Source organism: Suillus plorans (genome assembly GCF_016647745.1).
Source record: "Suillus plorans strain S12 chromosome Unknown HD556scaffold_128, whole genome shotgun sequence".
NCBI lineage: Eukaryota > Fungi > Basidiomycota > Agaricomycetes > Boletales > Suillaceae > Suillus > Suillus plorans.
In genome coordinates this window covers 82,383-100,739 of record NW_024537512.1, presented here as the reverse complement: position 1 = coordinate 100,739, position 18,357 = coordinate 82,383, and the positions used below count along the sequence as shown (strand labels likewise).

General features: G+C 47.0%; 7 protein-coding genes across 7 annotated transcripts; 4 read left to right on the top strand and 3 right to left on the bottom strand.

The window, feature by feature from the left end:
• Window positions 1–122: 122 nt before the first annotated feature.
• On the bottom strand, window positions 123–1,230 carry HD556DRAFT_1314788 (uncharacterized protein; the record flags this gene model as incomplete). The annotated part of the gene is made up of 6 exons (XM_041301000.1): window positions 123–178; window positions 232–530; window positions 611–802; window positions 863–984; window positions 1,042–1,077; window positions 1,132–1,230. Coding segments are annotated over 6 exons (804 nt in total), but the record flags the coding sequence as incomplete, so codon positions are not given.
• An 847-nt stretch (window positions 1,231–2,077) lies between these two features.
• Window positions 2,078–3,016, top strand: HD556DRAFT_1461475 (uncharacterized protein; the record flags this gene model as incomplete). Its single annotated transcript, XM_041308258.1, has 3 exons — window positions 2,078–2,197; window positions 2,250–2,530; window positions 2,590–3,016. 3 exons carry the CDS (start codon window positions 2,078–2,080, stop codon window positions 3,014–3,016), a joined length of 828 nt encoding a protein of 275 aa, XP_041152310.1.
• Window positions 3,017–6,520: 3,504 nt separating this feature from the next.
• HD556DRAFT_1435347 (XRN 5'-3' exonuclease N-terminus-domain-containing protein) lies at window positions 6,521–8,232 on the top strand (the record flags this gene model as incomplete). Its single annotated transcript, XM_041305417.1, has 9 exons — window positions 6,521–6,623; window positions 6,957–7,093; window positions 7,147–7,176; window positions 7,231–7,333; window positions 7,390–7,503; window positions 7,561–7,712; window positions 7,763–7,888; window positions 7,939–8,023; window positions 8,045–8,232. The coding sequence occupies 9 exons, from the start codon at window positions 6,521–6,523 to the stop codon at window positions 8,230–8,232; spliced, it is 1,038 nt and encodes a 345-aa protein (XP_041152309.1).
• A 725-nt stretch (window positions 8,233–8,957) lies between these two features.
• Window positions 8,958–10,437, top strand: HD556DRAFT_1250801 (uncharacterized protein; the record flags this gene model as incomplete). The annotated part of the gene is made up of 8 exons (XM_041298966.1): window positions 8,958–9,223; window positions 9,277–9,385; window positions 9,435–9,625; window positions 9,681–9,819; window positions 9,867–9,935; window positions 10,000–10,053; window positions 10,113–10,267; window positions 10,317–10,437. 8 exons carry the CDS (start codon window positions 8,958–8,960, stop codon window positions 10,435–10,437), a joined length of 1,104 nt encoding a protein of 367 aa, XP_041152308.1.
• Window positions 10,438–10,599: 162 nt separating this feature from the next.
• On the bottom strand, window positions 10,600–11,937 carry HD556DRAFT_1314785 (uncharacterized protein; the record flags this gene model as incomplete). The annotated part of the gene is made up of 7 exons (XM_041300999.1): window positions 10,600–10,758; window positions 10,841–10,909; window positions 10,953–10,969; window positions 11,133–11,173; window positions 11,430–11,478; window positions 11,608–11,699; window positions 11,780–11,937. 7 exons carry the CDS (start codon window positions 11,935–11,937, stop codon window positions 10,600–10,602), a joined length of 585 nt encoding a protein of 194 aa, XP_041152307.1.
• Window positions 11,938–12,926: 989 nt separating this feature from the next.
• On the bottom strand, window positions 12,927–14,930 carry HD556DRAFT_1425977 (metallopeptidase family M24-domain-containing protein). The gene is made up of 6 exons (XM_041304620.1): window positions 14,841–14,930; window positions 14,716–14,783; window positions 13,973–14,661; window positions 13,703–13,923; window positions 13,567–13,652; window positions 12,927–13,518 (listed from the first exon to the last, which is right to left on the bottom strand). The coding sequence occupies exons 1-6, from the start codon at window positions 14,860–14,862 to the stop codon at window positions 13,162–13,164; spliced, it is 1,443 nt and encodes a 480-aa protein (XP_041152306.1). The 5' UTR covers window positions 14,863–14,930; the 3' UTR covers window positions 12,927–13,161.
• A 1,172-nt stretch (window positions 14,931–16,102) lies between these two features.
• Window positions 16,103–17,205, top strand: HD556DRAFT_1250780 (P-loop containing nucleoside triphosphate hydrolase protein; the record flags this gene model as incomplete). The annotated part of the gene is made up of 10 exons (XM_041298965.1): window positions 16,103–16,140; window positions 16,194–16,239; window positions 16,295–16,339; window positions 16,396–16,552; window positions 16,653–16,765; window positions 16,815–16,873; window positions 16,922–16,955; window positions 17,012–17,020; window positions 17,067–17,092; window positions 17,166–17,205. The coding sequence occupies 10 exons, from the start codon at window positions 16,103–16,105 to the stop codon at window positions 17,203–17,205; spliced, it is 567 nt and encodes a 188-aa protein (XP_041152305.1).
• Window positions 17,206–18,357: the final 1,152 nt, after the last annotated feature.

The window sequence follows — 18,357 nt, the reverse complement described above, 5'->3', positions numbered from 1 at the left end:
CATGAGTCAGTGTTTGGTTGGAGCACCAATGCACGTGACAGACTGGTGAGACGGCGGAATTCCTCCCTGTTAGACACAATGTATCAATATATGACGAACCAGAACCTGAGATTCAAACATACTGCCACAGAGGTGAGATATGTCCAAGCTTGCGCGGCATTGGGCGTGTCATAACCACCTAAAGCCTAGATGATGGTATGCGGGAAGATATTCTAGTAAGTAGCATCATACCTCCGCCAAGTAACATTTTTTCCCTTGCCATTCGCGGATGATGCGATGCATGCACCAGCCGAGCGAGCCTTAAGGACCAGTTGAGGGTTGCCATGGGATCACCCGCTAGGCCATCTAAGCCACACTGAACTATAATGAAATCAGGTCGAAAGATGTCCTTGACATGTTCGATGATAGGCCAAATGCGGAGGAATGTTTTGTTGGGTGCACGAGCTTTGAGTGGCACTGATAAAGTGAAAGGATCGAAGGCCGGATCATCGACGTCCGGAAGGGAAGCGAGGGGGAACAAGGGAAAAATCCTGGAGCTGCGTGATGAATAGATAGTGTCTAAAAAGAATTCTTTGGGTCATATATTGTCAATGATTCGAGGTGCACGCACAAGAACTTGAGCAGCAGCCGTGGAACCGGGTTTGTGAAAAGCTTGTGACGCTGCATCTGGAAAATGAAGGTCGAGGTCGAGATACATCGAGTCACACGTGGTTTCGGTATTGTTCGTTTGAGGAAAAGAATGGCGAGAACGCAATCAGCTATGTAACAAAAAGCTGAAGCCCATGCTTTTTTGGCGTGATGTCTGCATATGATGACACTGAGATTCCAAGGAAAGTTCGCCATAAACTAAGCGAGCACTTACCTTCCGCCATCCCAACAAATGGCTATGTCCGAGATATCGTTTCTAGTCGCAGCCGCCCCGGTCAAGGTAACTCCAGCGACTAGTGTGATGTAGTCTTTGATTCCATGAAACATGGGGCAGTCCTACATAATGATACATTGACAGGTCGCGAAACGACACAATCTGTTTGGTATACGCACGTCTTCAAGCCCACACTCTGAAACTTCTAGCAGGTTCTGCACATCGCTTGATTGATTCATGACATATTCGAGATAGTAATCACGACTCACGAGTATGGTAACCCAAGAACTCCTTCTGGCCAGCAGGCCGTGGTCGCACAACCAGGAATCGTTGGGACTCTTGACCAGTGCATGTTGCCAGAAGTCCATATGCGTGAACAAGTGAATAGACGAAGAGAGAACAGTTTCTATTGGAAGGTACACGTTGCCACGGTGGTGCAGAATATGCGAGAGAATGGATTAGACATCACCCGATGACACACAATGGATTCGTAGATACGCGTGCTCACTTTGACTAGGTCTTCTGAGAAGATGTAGGCACGGGTCTAGCATGCAACCCATTGGATTAGACATCCGATGAGTCTACTAGTCTGTCACGGCGGCCCGACGTCACGGTAGTCAGTACTAGTCACGTACCTGGCAGTTGGCAAAATCGGAGTGTACACTGTAAATACTGCTTCAATCATCTTCTTTCTTACATAGGTTTCATCAACAACACCAATTGAAAGTCACGCTGGTATACAAGCAAGTACACCAGCCCGTCTATGAGGCAAGCCAGACGATGTATTTTACAAAGATGATGCGGCTTGCCACCCGTCTCGTGGGAGACATGCACGTGCGCGTGAATTGTCACGGCGTGATGGTATTTTCAGTTAGTAGGATCTCGCGCGAGGACTCAGGCTCAATTTTTTTTCTCAACTTCTGTGGGTGAGAGTCCTGCTACGGCTGGAGGTCTCCGTGCGAGCTCTATGACCTCGCAGAAGTACTATAATAACTATATCATCATCTGCCATGGCTTGCTCCTCGTTTGGGCATAAACATTTCCCCTTCCTTTACGTTCAACCTCATCACGAGTCTTCCCGACTCTCAGCTGGAAATTAATATTCCTCAGGATGAGCCACACCAAGATGAGGCCTACAAAGGTGTTCACTCATCTCCCTCTCGCGTTCCAGTCAATTTTTTTGACCCAGTTGGTGTTAGCGAACTTAAACGCACAATGACATCACGTTCCACACGTTCTCAAGTTAATCATCGGGAAAGCTCTCGTCGCGGAAGTTCACCCAAGCCTCCTATGCCTGCCTCAGCAAAGGGCATCGACACTCCAAGTTCATCCTCTGTGATTCCAGCATACGATGATGATGCTTTCGATTTTGAAGTCACGCTCAAAGACCTCGTCAGATGATGAGTTCCGCCATAAAGAAATTAGTTGCGTTTGTCGATATATTACTAGTCGTGGCGAAGAGTCCATTAAGGGCCGCGAGCTTAGTGTTATGTTCAAGGATCTCCGTATCGTCGGTGTCAGTGCACGTGCCTCTTTACAGCTCACCATCGGTTCTATGCTTAATCCTGCTGCCATCTTGAGGAACACTTCGGCGATGTGCAACCAGCCTGTCAGAGATATTTTCTCAGGATTCGAGGGTATCGTTGCGCCTGGTGAAATGCTCCGTTAGTCGTTTTAATGAACTAACGTGAAGTTAAATTTTCGCGCTAATCACGTGTTCGCGACAGTAGCTCTCGGACGACCTGGTTCCGGTTGCAGCACGTTCCTATTGCAAACCAGTGTGGGGAATACCATGCTATACAGAGCGAAGTATGCTATGACTTCTTCACCCCCAAAGATATTGCAAGACAGTATCGTGGAGATGTGATCTACTGTCCTGACGATGATGTCCACTTTCCGACCTTGACTGTAGAGCAAACCTTGTCTTTCGCCATCAAAACGCGTACTCCACATGCTCGGTTCATAGACCAAACCCGTGAACAGTTTAATCGTGATGTAGTTGATATCCTCGTGCGCATCTTCGGTCTTCGTCATGCGCGAAACACTGTTGTCGGTGATGCTGCCATTCGTGGTGTTTCAGGAGGCGAAAAGAAACGTGTCTCGATTGCAGAAGCACTGTCTTGCCGTGCCCTCATTGGCGCGTGGGATAAGTGAGGAGGTAAAACGTGTTCATACGATGACAGTCTTACATCAGTCGGATACATGGGATATCGGGACCCACGTTGAAGACACAGTCGGCTGGAGTCTGCTGGCACTAGCCGTGGTCATCGCCAATGCGACTCTTCGGTGAGTGATGTCACCTATTCCAGACGTTCAATACTTATCTAGGATGTAGGGGGATTCCTGGCAGAATTCGTTGTTCCCCACGAAAGCGGTCTTTGCTATCGCACTAACGGAGAAGCTCGAATATATGGTGACGATCATGTTTTGCCTCTGGTATGGTATTTGAATTGCCACGTGTATGAGACTAATATCTTCACAGTACTTCGCACTCTCTGGCTTAAATACTAACCTTGGATTGCTTGACAACGGTCAGTCCTGCCAATCATAACTCGCATTGATGAACCTTTGCGGCAGGCATCACTTGGGGATTCACTTACGCAATTATATGTGTGGACTCTTCTGGAAAATTCACTGCATGTACGATCACCACACAGATAACCGGAATGAGTTGGCGAGGGTCAAGCATCGTCAGATCATTGAATAGCTTCAATGCTGCCGTATGACTCGAGGCCCGGGAGTACTAGTATACGACAACGTGCACACCCGGAAATTGGCTAGCAATCGGCTTCGAGCTGAGCTTGAGAACAAGGGTCTTGCCAATGTGTCTGCTATTTTACGTGCGTTGTCTTCTTTTTCCCCGCTCCTCTCCGACACCAATGTCACAGTGACTCGGATAATTGAATATGTACAGCCCTGTGCACATCATGATTTCATAGACTTGGAGCGGAGATCATCGATCTTGTGGGGCTCGCTCAAAGCCGTTCGTATATTAGGGAAGTTCTTACGCGTTTCATCACATTAGTACTTGCATTAACCTGTTGCAGCAGATTTCGAACCAACTCGAACTTAAAATTGCCCCAAACCAGACGGCCAAGCCAGCCCGTCCCTGAGTTTTCATGACTATCGTACTGTTCAAGTGGTGCTACTGGTCGTCTGCGAGTCTTGATGTTGGATTCTGCAGGTAAGTGCGTGCTCGGTCACGATTTATCACGGTAACATTAACGCTGTAGATCAGAGCCTCACATATGCCGTCAGTCACTTGTTTGAATCTTCCGGATCAACGCCTTGTTAAAGATAACCTTAGTTGCCTATTTGGCGTATATTATGTTCAATCCAGTATGCCGCATCCCATAGGATGGATGATAGCTTGGACGAATATCAAGCTACTCCGACTCGAAACTTAGAATCTTTGAGCCTTCGAGTGACGATGTTCGCTAATCGATGAACCTTGCGAAGGGGGTTCTTGTTCGGTCCGATGCGCATCGCCATGGAATTTCGAGTTGTTAGCGGCCCAACATGTCTTATTACGACTCTTACCTCAATTTTTCAATGCAGCAACCCCATTATCAATAGTGGTAGAAGGTAATTTAAAAGTCGCCCCAAACCCTCTGGGCTGGCTACCGCAGCGTAATTTCAAGGTGAATTGAATCTATTATTAAATCGTGCCGATGCTGAAAGCCAAATCAGGAATCTCCCAAATAGCGCCCGTACCTCATGGTTCGGCCTAGCGGCTGCAATAAAACTTATATGCTGCCACCTGTCGTTGCATCGAAACTGCCACTAGATTCCAATGCACTCAGGCTCGTACGATGAACAGCCCCTTGACACTTTTATTGACACGTCTAATGATAATGTCCGCCAGAGCAGCCATTTCACCTATCCCCTCGCTGCTAGCTCTCAGGCTGACTTGGGCTACCAGCAGTCCTTATCCAATGACACTCAGGCTGTTTCGTTTTCCCATCATGACTCGGACTTCTACTACCGTGGCGATGTTGTGAATGCGCAAGCGAGCCATCAGATTTTTCTCGCAGACTCTCAATCTTCGAACTCACTTCCAAACCTCAACGTCGTCAATCCGTCAGCGTCACTCCTCCATGACCCGTTTCATTTCGCCCCTAGTAATTCACAGGCAGGGTATCATCCGATTTACAACTCTTCTGCTCCTTACGCGGACTCCGGGCCACCACATTTGTATCCTCCTCAGTACCTTTCCGCATTTCCTCCTCCCATCGTGTCCGTTGACGGGATATCTACTTTGACACCAGAAGCAGAAGATATTCAGCCTCTTCAAATTGGAGAGCCACCGCTGCACCTCGACGGGCCACTACCTCTTGGAGATTCGTTCACTGTCGGTGAGCCTCCGCCTCCCGTTCCTGGTCCATCTGGATCACGCAGTCACCAACCGCCGCAAAAACCGATTGAGATTAAATTTTGGCCCTATCCGCATGCCCGATCAAAGCTGAGGGGCCTCAGTAGCACTAAGGTGAGCAATCATGATTTACAAATCGTCAATTACTGATGACTTATCAGGGCTCTTCGGGTGTTGCCCCGCCTATGGTCCTCCCACGGACATCTGCCATCGCGCCTTTACAATACAGCGACAAGATCCGAATCCACCGAAGAATTTTCGAAGAGGCACGTGTAGCGCTCATTCGATCCGCACTCGTAAATTGTCCCTTCTTGACCGAACAAGAAAGAAAGGAGGCAGCTCTTCAAGCACTGGTTTCAACAGCAGAGGTACATGATAAAAGTAAGCCGCAGTACCTTAAAATTGACGGTGTCTGATACTTCCACCAGAGCATGGGAACGGATGGGCGAAAGAAAACCTACCTGCGTTCTATAAGACCTTCACGGTGCCGCCGTCCGCTGATATCACATCAGCCTGCAAGAAAGCCGCCCGTGACGTTGTTCAATTCGGGTACAAACTGCGCCCCTCAATCTGGTCAGAAGAGTCCGAACCACAGTATCAGATCGATGGGATAAAAGACCTCATTGACGACCCTTCATTCCCCTTAAAGTACATATTCGGGAATTCATCTGACCTCCAACGCGACAAATTGTTCGCATTCGAACATCCCGTGATAGAAACCGTTCTTCTCAACGCGATTCTGAAACTCGGCTATGTGCCTTTCGTCACAGAACTTGACAGCTTGTATTGCACAGCTACAGCGGCCGTGGAGTGTGTTCTAATGGAGCTAGCGGGCGGGCAGTTTGCAGTGACCATTGATTTTGGGGTAACTAATTTCAAAGCTAAGCATACATTGCTACAGAAATACATTCACGACTTCATTCTACCCAACCCAGAATTATCGACGCAGTGGCAGCAGTACAAGCTGCGCACTCATGATAGATTGATAGATATATACAACGCTAACCATAATACTCACTGATGTTTGATTTTTGTACCTGTATATAATCAAATTGACCATAATCAGCCACAAGATAATTTTATGTGAACAACTAGCTTAACTTCCGATCACAACATCTTCGTCACACGACCTCCCTACTGTCGATGGGGATAACGTTACAGTTTTCACGCACCTCTTCTTGGGTGCAGAGCTTCATGTACCCACCGCAGAAGACATCGGCACACCCGGCCGTCTTGCAGAATGAATGGACGACAGCAAAGTTGCTGTCACGCACCTAACCCCTGCTATGGGTCAGTTACTCTCCGCACAAGCGACACGTCAGATCCCATCCCTACGAAACGCATTCTTCGTCGGTGACGTCTTAACAAAGCGCGAAGTCTTCGAGTCACGTCTTCAACACGGCGGACTGACCCTTGAGCTTGATACTTGATGCTTTCGCTGTTGATGGCATGGAGGGACCGCGGCGCACTGGACGTTTTTTCTTATGGCTTGATGTGGCTCTTCCAAGGCACGTCTTCAGCACGACCGACTACTCTTCATTGTGATTTCAACCTCCATGGTGTAAGGCCGTGTGAACGCGAATCCTAAAAAATGTGAATCGGGCTTTCATTGACCTTGTTTATAGGGCATTCCCGCACTGTTCCGTTGGTTGAGCAAGAAATATCCGAAGATTGGTGAGCAACCGGTGCTTAACTGGTATTTGCTTGGCTAACAACTACCAGTATCATCTGTCGTTGAAGCTGAGGAGGAGGAAATTCTCGACGCAGCTGGAGATCCTATCAAACTTCCCGTTGACATCACACAACCTAACCCCAATGGCGAGGAATTCGACAACTTATACCTGGATATGAACGGTATCGTGAGTGATCGTAGTAAATACGTTTTTCGTGCTGACCATCCATACGCACAAAGGTTCATCCTTGTACTCATCCCGAGGGCAAAGTACGTATACTTCGTTCTATAAATTTGCTTTACTCCCTGACTCGTCTTCCGCAGCCGGCTCCAGAAACGGAGGAGGAAATGATGCTTGAAATCTTCAAATACACTAACAGAGTGGTTAACATGGTGCGGCCGCGCAAACTTCTTTTCATGGCCATTGGTGCGCTTTACATTTATGTTGTCTCATACCACGAACTTACTGCAGAGTGGAATTAGACGGCGTTGCACCTCGTGCCAAGATGAATGAACAGCGAGGTAGACGGTTCAGGACTGCTCAAGTAGCAAAAGACAAGGTGGAAGCTCATAAACTTGCTGTCGCTGAGTGGGAAGGTACGTCGTTCTCAGAGCCAATCTATGCTGGATTTCTGACCGATTTCATCATTGCAGCTATGGGTAAAATTATTACTGATGACGAGAAAAACAAGGAATCTTGGGACTCTAACGCTATCACACCCGGTACGCCGTTTATGAACCTTTTAACAGCATCGTCACGATACTGGGTTGTGGAGAAGATGAATACCGATCCAGGGTGGAAAGATGTACGTAGTGAACGTTTCCTAGGGATCCTTCTGACTCATTTCTGGTATAGCTGCCAGTCATTATCTCGGATGCAAGTGTGCCTGGAGAAGGAGAGCATAAGATTATGGACTTCATACGCAGACAACGCACAAATCCCGGTCATGAGCCTAATACTCGACACGTAATTTATGGCTTGGTGGGTTGATTTCCCGCTATCGTGTTCTATGTTATTGACCGTATGTTCAGGATGCTGATTTCATCATGCTCGCCCTCGCGACCCATGAACCATATTTCCGAGTGCTTCGGGAAGATGTGTTTGCGCAGGACAAAGGTTCCGGGTGCCGAATGTGAGGACAAGAAGGTCACTATGCCGCTCAATGTACAGCACTGAAATCAGATATTAAAAAGCCTCCTCCACCGGAAAAAAAACCGTTCATTTTCCTCGATATCGCCATTCTGCGCGAGTATCTGGAATCCGAGTTGAATGTGAACAATACGCCCTTCCCTTTTGATTTGGAACAGGCTATTGATTTTCCGTAAGCGACAAGAGAGTGAGTATCTATGATGTGATCCGTCCACGCCTTAGAAACTTACCATATCTCAGCTGAGCAATGCCAAGACCAAGAGGCGAAACGTCATAAGATTGAAAAGTCTGAGTCTGGAGAGAACGCCACAGGCGATATTCAGTTCGCCGTTCCGTCTGCAAAACTTGGTCTGACTGCATCCACTACATCATTATCATCTCTTCCTCAACGTGCAGATAATGCTTTTGCTGCCAAGGCCGACTCTATTGGTCTCGGAGCGCCGCGTAATGCTCAGTCTCTTGAAGTCGCTCCAGTTGCAGCGCAAGCGCTGTACATATTTGCCACGCCGTTAGTGACTTTTCATCCAACTTTATTTTGCTAATGTTAACCATTTTCCTAAACAGGTATCAAATTGTTCAAGCGACTTAATCGCTTGTGCTAGCGTGATTTACTAGTTCCCAGTATTCTTATTAGGCAACTAGGACTGGCCTTGGCTAACATATAAAATGTGAGCTGGCTCGGGTTAGTTTTATTCCTCGCTCTCACTTTATCTTCATCCCTCAGGGACTGTTTCAGTCGTTCGCTAACCTATTCGAGTTCCTGCCATTATGTTGCATGTCGAGGGCCAGCAGGACGAGGACGACACGTCGTACGTCGACGGCGAAGGCAGCACCCCGCACGCTGAGAATCAGCAGGACCGAGGTGACACTCAGCCGCAACAATCTCAAGCAGTAGCGGCACATGTGCAAGCTCTGCAGAGACGGAAAATCGCTCAATTGGAGGAGAAGCTGGAGGCCCTGGAGTCGGGCCGCGCAGTCAAGCAAAGGTGTGGCTGCTATCGCACGCAGTATTCAGTTGCATTGCTCACCATCTGTTAGGCAAACAATCTGGTATGTTGCTAAAGGAGGAGCAATCAGGCGTGTTGTCGCCCTGTTCGATAGTATCGAGGACCTCGTCGCCGAAAACGACAGAAGATATGAGATCGAAGACCAGGAGACTACCATCGAGTAAGTATTTTGCTCTTGGATCGGGTATATTACTCATTAACGTGGTTACGTAGACAGGATCGACTTCAAATAGGTTATACTACCCTAACCAAAACGCTGCCGTGGTTCTACAAGAAGGGTTCAGAGATGGAGTACGAGGAGTACATGCACATGTTAAAGATGGTTTGTTTAATGATATTAATGGTTATGTCACGGCTGAGTCTTTGTCTAGCTTCGACAGGGGGCTGATGGCGCTCGAGGAGATGACACTTCGAAACTGAAGACTCTCGTTTCGGAATGGATCAACCGTGAATTTAAGCCGGATTTTCCTGTTGACCAAGACGATAAGCATTCCCGTGGATTCACCCATGATGTGTGTGGCAGGTTGCTCTGTCCGGCAGAGCTTGACTGGAATAACCCAGAGTAAGTAGTGGCTTCGGTATCCCGAGCCTGAGAGACGACGCTCATAGTTCACCAGAGTAAGGGCAGGCATCCGAAATCGCTCAGATGGGTATATCGTCACAGATCTATCCTTTCCCACTTACTTGTATGATAAGTACACTTCCAATCCGGACGATCTTGAGGAGGGCCTTTTCAAGGGCAAGATTCTCATTCAGGTTTGTCGTACCGGAGCAGCCTGACAGCAAACTGACTGGTGTTTCAGGCCTACAAGGCTGTGTTCACGTCTCCTTCCTCAGCAAAAGACGTCGAAGGCGACGGCGACGGCGCGGATGTCATCAGCAACAACTGACGGGCTAAGAAGTCTTTATCTGGAATCAAGGTCAAAAAACACGTAGCACAAATCATTCATTTGGAGAAAGTCACTCCTCGCTCGATCGCATATATCACATGTCAAGTAAGTTGTATTGTTCAGTCTATTTTATGATATATCTTCACTATATACTCGCAGGTGCGATTCGCACTTTCTTCAGTTACCTCCTGGCGGTCCATGGATGGCGACTTCGACTACCAACAATTCTGGCAGACCATCGTTGACTTTTTCGAAAGGGCCCCTGGTCGAGAAGCGCAGCGCAGGGTACAGCAACTTCTCGAATGGTGGACTAGGTGCGTAATTTTCCCTCCAAACCAAGCCTTGCTAGAATTCCATTTTCAGAAAAGTTTTTGGGAGGAATCGCCGAGGCGAACTTAGCGACGCAATGAAGGCCAATATGTCTGTCAACGCTCTCGTAAGGCAGAGAGCACAACGTGATGACGCCGCGTTTGATTCACCCTAGATATTACTGTGTTTCGTATTAGATCTGTTGTTTGCTAATCAATGCGATGGTTTAATGATGTTGATAAAATTAATGTTATGTGCAACTGAATAATTAGAGTGATCTCTGCCACGCATAAATATCGCATGCATAGAGCGCAGGCTGCGCTGTCCCTATAACTTTTCAGTTTCGTGCAAACGGGCCGTCACGCATGGGAACAATCCCCAAGCCATCATTCAAGTCCTGGTGCGCGGATCTTTCAGGTTGAGTTTGATAAGATGCATCTAGATGAAAGAGCGCAGGCTGCGCGGTCTCTATATTTTTTAGCTTTGTGCCAACAGCCTGTAACAAACACATAACTGCGCCAAACGGTGACTTTGTTGTTCATCGGAGGAATTATGTTACCGGGGTCACGAATACGCACGTGCAAAAATCCTGCAGCACGGTGCAGAGATACCCAATTGCAGTGATACGTATGTAATATATAAGATGTCTATCAAATGGTAAGTGAGATATCAAGGCAAGCCATGACCCACCATTATCAAGCCCTGAGCTAAGATGGTGAATCATGAAGTTGCAACATTGGTGCAGAGCTACAGATTCTTGGGATGCAGGACAAGTGGACTTAAAGCTGTCAGTCATTGGAAACTCATGGAAGGTCATGTGGAAAGTCGAAGGAGGACATAAATTGATTATCGCCCGCTCTGTGAACACACCTCGGCTGGTGCGCAAAGCAAACACTTCTTCCCACGGATTGCTAACCAATGTAAAGCAGACAGTTATTAGATAATCTAAGAAAAGACTAACCAAAATTCGATGTCTAAAGACGGTGGCTCAAAATTTCAAGGAGAATATGAGTTAATTGTTGCTTGCGTGATGAACATATTGTCACCCTCTGGAAGGCACTTTTTTTCAGTGTTACATGAACAGTTGTCCTATGATTTACGAACACCAAGCATTTCAAACAGATGGCGTCAAAATTCAAAGCGGGATACCTATTTATTGTCGCTCACTTGATGAATGCATTGTTGTTCTTCGGAAGGTGCTCGCTTTCCTGCTTAGCTTTCAAGTTACAGAAATCACTTCCAACATGACGGTTATGGTTCACCCGGCTTGACCGTTATATTTACAGAAAATTCATGCATTGTCGCTGATCGGTTAACACATGGTTGTTTTTGGGACGGTGCTCACTTTCATGTTTAGTTTCGCCATTGTGGTCCGTATTTCCAGCTCGCTCGCTCGATAAATACATTCCCGTCGTCTGGAAAATACCAGCTTTCATTCTTGCATGAAAAATTGACACACACCTGAGGGAAATCAACCGTTCCAATAAGGCATTCTTGCATGAAAAATTGACACACACCTGAGGGAAATCAACCGTTCCAATAAAGAGTTGATACTAGCTGAAGCAGGACGCAAATTTGGGCCCGCTCGCTCGATGAGCACATTCGCGTCGCCTAGAAGATACAGGCGCTCGTTCTTACATGGAAGATTGGCATACACTAGACGACAGTCAACCATTTCAAGAAGGTGGTGCTAATAGTGGAAGCACGACACAAATTCCTCCAAGTTTGAGTGTGAGTGACACCAGGACCTTTTCCCAATCATAATCCTTCGTAACACAATCAGGAAATGTCCTTTCCTCTACAAGGTCAAATATAACAATGTGATGCTCGATAGCAGAATTATGCTGGTTCTTGTGATTATGTACTATATATCGTCATATATACCTTTCTAAAACCTTCACCGGTTCACTGATGTGGTTTGACAGGATAACGAGAGTGCGCATGGGTTTGACAGTTTTCGGCGGTTCGGCTGCGAGCAGGATAACGGAGACGAGAATAATAAGGGTCGATTATATGAGGCATTGATGGCGAACAAGGATAGGATGATGACGAGGTCCGTGCTGAAGTTTTCGATGGTGATGGTAGAGGTGAGCGTTACTTCGGCTATATTCCGGCGTCAACCGCTCAGTAGTCCTTACAGCACCGAGATAGATGAGATCGGCTGTTGAACATTATGCACTAATACTCACCCTACGGCGCTCCCAAGCGGGAAGCGTTCAAATTTATCTGCTGCGACTCACTAGGTGGATATCACTCAGCGTCCGACTGATACCCGTTAATAGCTATAGTTATTTGATAGATTGGTGCTTCAAATGTTCGCGTTATTCTAGGGATAAGTATATGAATCCGGCAGCAATGGGCGAGAGCAGGATATTACGACCACCTTGAGAAATTACTGGGGCTAGAAAGAGTAATATTGTTTTTTGTCCTACATGATCCCTGATCAGAAGTCGCTGCTGAAATCTTGTGCTGGATAAAAGTCACCCAATAAATTTCGTTGGCATGCCTAGCCATCGCGATGTTGAGCTAGTTACAAGTATTACTAGCTCAACACTGCAACGTTGTGCATTTTTTCATTGACTGCATGCCATTTCAATTCCTGTTAAACACCCAACATTAGTGTGTTTCCACCGATTTTCATTGAAACCATCATCCACACGAATACCTTACAAACGGTTTTCTACATTTAAATCTCCCCAGAACACACCGACTCCAGCCATTCAACATCACTCCTAACCTTGGTGAGGTTCTCGCACCCATCTGAAGTGATCAATATGTCGTCCTCAATACGCACGCCGCCCATTCCGCGGTACTCCTTCAATAAGTTGTGGTTCACATACTCCGACTCCTCTATAGCTTTGAGTAGATGTTCATGGAAGTAGATCCCCGGCTCAACGGTCTATCGAAGTAAGCAGGTGAATAATCTACACAAGGGATTCGAACATACCACAACCATGCCTTCTGCGAGCGGCAACCGGAGCCGCAGGTACCTGTAAAAACTGGGGTGGCCGGCTTTATCTTGTGGAATGGTCGTGTTGTTGGTTGGTTTGCTTGCACTTGGGACATCGTGTACATCCATCCCGAGCGAATGCCCGACTCCGTGAGGGAAAAAGGCCGAGCTAATTCCAGAGCGCAGAATCTCGTCTTTGGGGCCTTTGAAGAGTCCGATGTTGAGGAACCCTTCCACGAGAATCTGATGACAGAGCAGCTGGATGTTATCCCAGTGGACACCAGGTCTGAGATTTTTCATCGATTTCTATGCAGAGTGTCACATGACAGTGCAAAGGATGCATGCTGAACCTACCTGCTGCATTTCCAACACAAGAGAGTATATTTGCTTCCCTTTCTCAGTAAACCTTCCACCGTTGCCAACAGGCATCGTGCGTGTAACTTGAAGATAGAAGTTCAGACCTGTCTGGCACTTAGTCGCCACAACTTACTGTCCGCAGAATAGCAATCCCATTCACATCCTGCGTCGATAAGGAGCAGCTGAGGCTCTAACTGCTTTTCGGGTGCAGGACCGTGTGCCAAGGCGCCGTGGTTCAGATGATCGTGTGGCTTTACAGGTCCCCAGGTGAACTCTCGGTCATTACAGCAGTAGTGTAACGTAGCGGCTCTCCTGGAAGCCGCGACAATAGGGAGATATGCCTGATGAACGGCCCTGGTGTCATTGGTGAGTTATCGGGCATCAATACTTGATGCGTTCGTACCCTTCACGCCGGCATGACGCAACAAAGATTGCCTCCGCCTCCGCCTCTTTCTCAATCAGCCACTCCCCAGGAAGAAGTGGACGATCAATGCCTGCACCTTCTCCCTGAGCAATCTTACCCTGTACTGCGTTGCCCAAAACGCGCATGACAGTCTCATGCGCCCTGGAGCTGATGTCATTTGCGCGTCGAAGCATCGTGATCTCGTTCTCATCTTTGATCAATCGTGTTTTGTGTAAGGAAGAGAGTAAGTATGCATCTGTCGCGGTGTGGGTTTCTGATGTGATAATAGTCGTCATGTACTCCTCGGGTAAGGTGGGAAATTGAGGCGAGTTGCGCGGCAGGGTATGGAAGACAGCTTCGGGATGTGACTGGAGGAGTAATGTAATTGCACCTTGTAGCTCTGAGCTATACGAAATGTCGGTCACATCGAACAACTGCTTCGCTTCCTCGATCGTGGGTGGAGGAACACTCCACATAAGGTCTGCGGCCTCGACTTCCGGGATGGATAGTCTGACGTTCAGCCTTGTGGAAGAACTTGTATGTTCAGGATGATACAGAGCAAGAAGGAATGATCCTGGCACAGAGCATCCTGTGAGGTAGTAGAAATTAGACTCTTGGCGAAATGGTAGCTCGCGATCTGTGTCGTTTCGGAAGGGTGTGTTTCCTCCTGCAAGAAGAATAACTTGGGGCTAATCGCGTTGATCAATGCTAACGTTGGTCTTCGAGATATCATATCGAGCTACCTTCTCCTTCAGCTGCGATGGAAGCACATTCATAAGCTGTTCGAACGTCCTCTGCACGTGCGACCTCGCTGCGTTCAAATGAGTCAGTCTCCCTTCGTCGATAAGTCCATATTGGAAGCACTAACCGAAGTAAGTCAACCCGGACATGATGTTGAATGAAGTGATGAAGTGAATGAGTTGTGATTCTTGTAAATGACTGAAAGATTGCAATAGTAGATCCGTGCCGGGGCGTTACCAGAGTCATGCCATTATACGGACCGCCGGACCGTAGTAGGTCGGTTACTTGATTTGGAACTGAACGTCGTAGCCCAAGGCATGTCAGTCCTAAATTCTTTGGCTGAATTGTACCCAAATCTCCAATATGAAGTAGTCACGAGTAAACCCTACTACTTAGCTAGTGTACGTGACACATCTCCTGTGGTATGCTTTCAAAACTTCCTCATCGTTCAACTTGTTATTGAGATCTGAGATCTTGACTACGATGAACACTCGTAGAAAAAAATCTACTGACCTATCGCACTGGCTATGGAAAGTGCATGTGATGTCGTGGTAGTGTCGATGTGCAGTGAACAATATTCATGACGAGGAAGTTTGAAGGATGTAGAGTCTGGACAGCCTGATCACTTTACAAGTTTAGAACTTAACCAGGCTTCATTCGAACAGGATCCCGATTCACCTATTTGACGAAAGCAAAATGGAAGAAGTGTGCGAAACCTCCATGCAGTCATGTTCTCGTGTCCTGATGGAAATGAGACTTTCTGCAGCATATTACATACAACATGCTGGCTGCGCTTGACGTTCACCAAATAATGTCATCTGAAATTTTATTGCGAACACGATTGAAGTTCCCTTGTGCCGGGTGACACTGATATTAACAGCAAAAGGGGACTTGGACAGGGTTGAAACGTTGAAAGCTCACATGTACATCGCTCTGGTAGTATATCGCGACGAGCTTTATATACCCATATATGCAATATTCCCGTCTGGAAGCCTATATGTGGTATATTTACGTCTGATGAGGGCCAGCTTGAGGCCAGCAACGTTGAACTGAAATGGATTCGTCAGATCATATTATTTAAATTTGCACTACCAGTCAAATACCTTAAGTTGGCACCCATGAACTGTCCAGTTCGAACTTCTAGCCTACCGTGACCATGCAACTTGACTAGTGGGGGTTTCCAGCTATGGGTAACCAATCCAAGACGATAAAAGTCGTTCAAGCAAAATGATTCCGAGCTCGTCAGGCCTGGGCCACGGGAGCTTTACTATAATTAATATATAATTCCCACGCTCCTGCGGGTCATTTCACCTTCGTCATTAATAGTATCACTAGCACTGTAACCTTCAAGGACTCGGCCGTCGAGCGCTGAGCACCGAGCAGTCCACCATGACCTTTATATCCTCGATACTCTCATGGTTCAGTAGGTAAGCCAGCCTTTTCTTGAAGTGGACAAGATCTTACATATTAAATCCCGCAGCATATTCTTCTCCAAAGCCGCTGAAATATCTGTGGTTGGGCTGCAGGTGCGTGGATTCGTATTCCAAGTTCAGGAAATGGTACTCAAATTCATTCACGAAGGCTTCTGGAAAGACTTCGTTTGTGAATGTCATCGGGTCGGGGCAGGTGCGACTGTTTCATTCATGGCTTTTCCTTCGCCCAAGCGGCTTACCCTCACTTAGTGGTCAGAAGACGTCGTTCCAACTATCGCATTCAACTATCGCAAGGTACGCAAAGGCGCTGTGACTCTGAAGATATGGGATGTCGCAGGACAGCCCAAATTTCGCTCAATGTGGGAGCGCTATTGCAACGGAGTCGATGCTTTAGTGTACGTCGTCCGTTTCTTTGCGTTTGATAGCATGTTTTATTTGCAGAATGTTCTTTCGCTACAGATTTGTACTTGACTCAGCTGATGTAGGCTTTGCTGTGTAATTGGCAGTTCTTAGTTCTAACGCCGATGGCTACTTACAGCAAGAGAAGTTTGACACGGCATGCTTCGAATTGCACCAACTATTGGCACAGCCCAATCTAACAGGTGTTCCTCTTTTGGTGGTGAGTTTACTACCTCGGGGCATCTACAGGATTGCTTACATCGAAGCAGCTTGGAAACAAGAATGACATTCCATCGCATGCATCTGTCAAGGATCTTATACGCGACCTGTGAGTACAGTGTCTTTAGTACTGCATGCCCACTCATCTTGAGGGAAGTCAACTGGACAAGATACAAGACCGCCCAGTCTCAGTACGTCTCTCGGAATTATTGTAAGCTTTCAACACACTAATGAGATATCGTTTTAGTGTTACTCGGTGAGCCTTCTCATACTGGATACCATGTGCGCTAATTCTCTATCAGTGTTCGATGAAAAGCCAACATAATTTGTGCGTTCCACTTTTCTATCATGAACTCCTTTGAACCTTGAATTCTTGACTAATTATACGATCATCTTTGTAGGGACATAGTTCTCCGCTGGCTCTCAGATCGTAGTCATTAGGCTTAGCACCTGTAAGGTGTTATGCCGACTCACCGCATGATTGATGTGACGTAGTCAACATCATTCATTTTCAGGCATCTAATAGCGCGCATTATTTAATGTAGACATACTGCTATGAAACCTACCACGACTTGAACAGGCATGGGGAAGAAGCACATCAGAGTACTGTAATTCTTTGAACGGATTGAATTTGTGACACCTGGCGCAGTCCGACATCTGCACCGCATTGCTCAACTTGATATATTATGGGATCACCAATTGCACATTTTTCAAATGCTCCGAAAATACAAGAATATACCTCCGGGTACTACCCTAGCGTGATGACTCCAAGTACCCTGTAGTTTCAATTGGCTTCAGTTTTTGTGGAGTCTGTCCGTAAGGTACACAATGCAAAGTGCAATTACAAGACACATGGTCGCATGAACGTGCTGTTGAAGCGGATCGAGTGGTAATTGGTTTCTCAGAGCAGGAGCGGTAGTATTTATCGAACGACGCGGTATTTTTGACATGCGGTCTTGACATTTGACAGCGGCACGTCGGCACAAACATAGAATTAGGTTTACATAGAACAACGTTACCTGCAGGCTGCAGGAAGTCGACTAGTTATCCATGATCACGCCCATTAACAGTTTAGTGCGAAGTACTGCACCTCGACTGGCACTGAATATTGAGATATCGGGTAGGGTAGTATGTACAATGTGTAGCTGCAAGCTAGGGAAATAAGAAAAACTTCGGGATGCAGTGGAAAGAATGTGAAGGCCGCACCAATACTAGCAGTACCGGTAACTAACAAGGAGGGTTGATGAGAGCTAACAAGAGAGGGGATGTCGACTGCGTGCGCGATAAGATCTAGCGTTGGATCTTGGTGTGGACGTACTGGCCGGTCTTGATGCGCTGTTAAAAAAACTGGCGACGATATCGGTGGCATAACTATCCTGCAGGTCTCAAGGAGTGGAAACGGTATTGGTGTCAAGGATTATGCATATGGACAGGATGCAAAGAGATCATCGGTGGCGTTCATGGGCACTAGGGTTGGAACAAAAGGTTAGAGGATGAGAACGCGAGCTCTGACGAGTAGGACAACGAAGACGATAATACATAAAAAAAAATTCATGCCGGGTCCAACCATCATTATGTAAACAACATATCTTA

Excerpts from the sequence above, each read along its gene's own strand:
- HD556DRAFT_1425977 (XM_041304620.1), bottom strand. The coding sequence starts at position 14,862 with ATGTCCGGGTTGACTTACTTCG. Across the intron at positions 14,784-14,840 it reads GTCCGGGTTGACTTACTTCG|CGAGGTCGCACGTGCAGAGG; the intron begins GTTAGTGCTTCC and ends ATTTGAACGCAG. Across the intron at positions 13,653-13,702 it reads GGATTGCTATTCTGCGGACA|TTACACGCACGATGCCTGTT; the intron begins GTAAGTTGTGGC and ends TCTATCTTCAAG.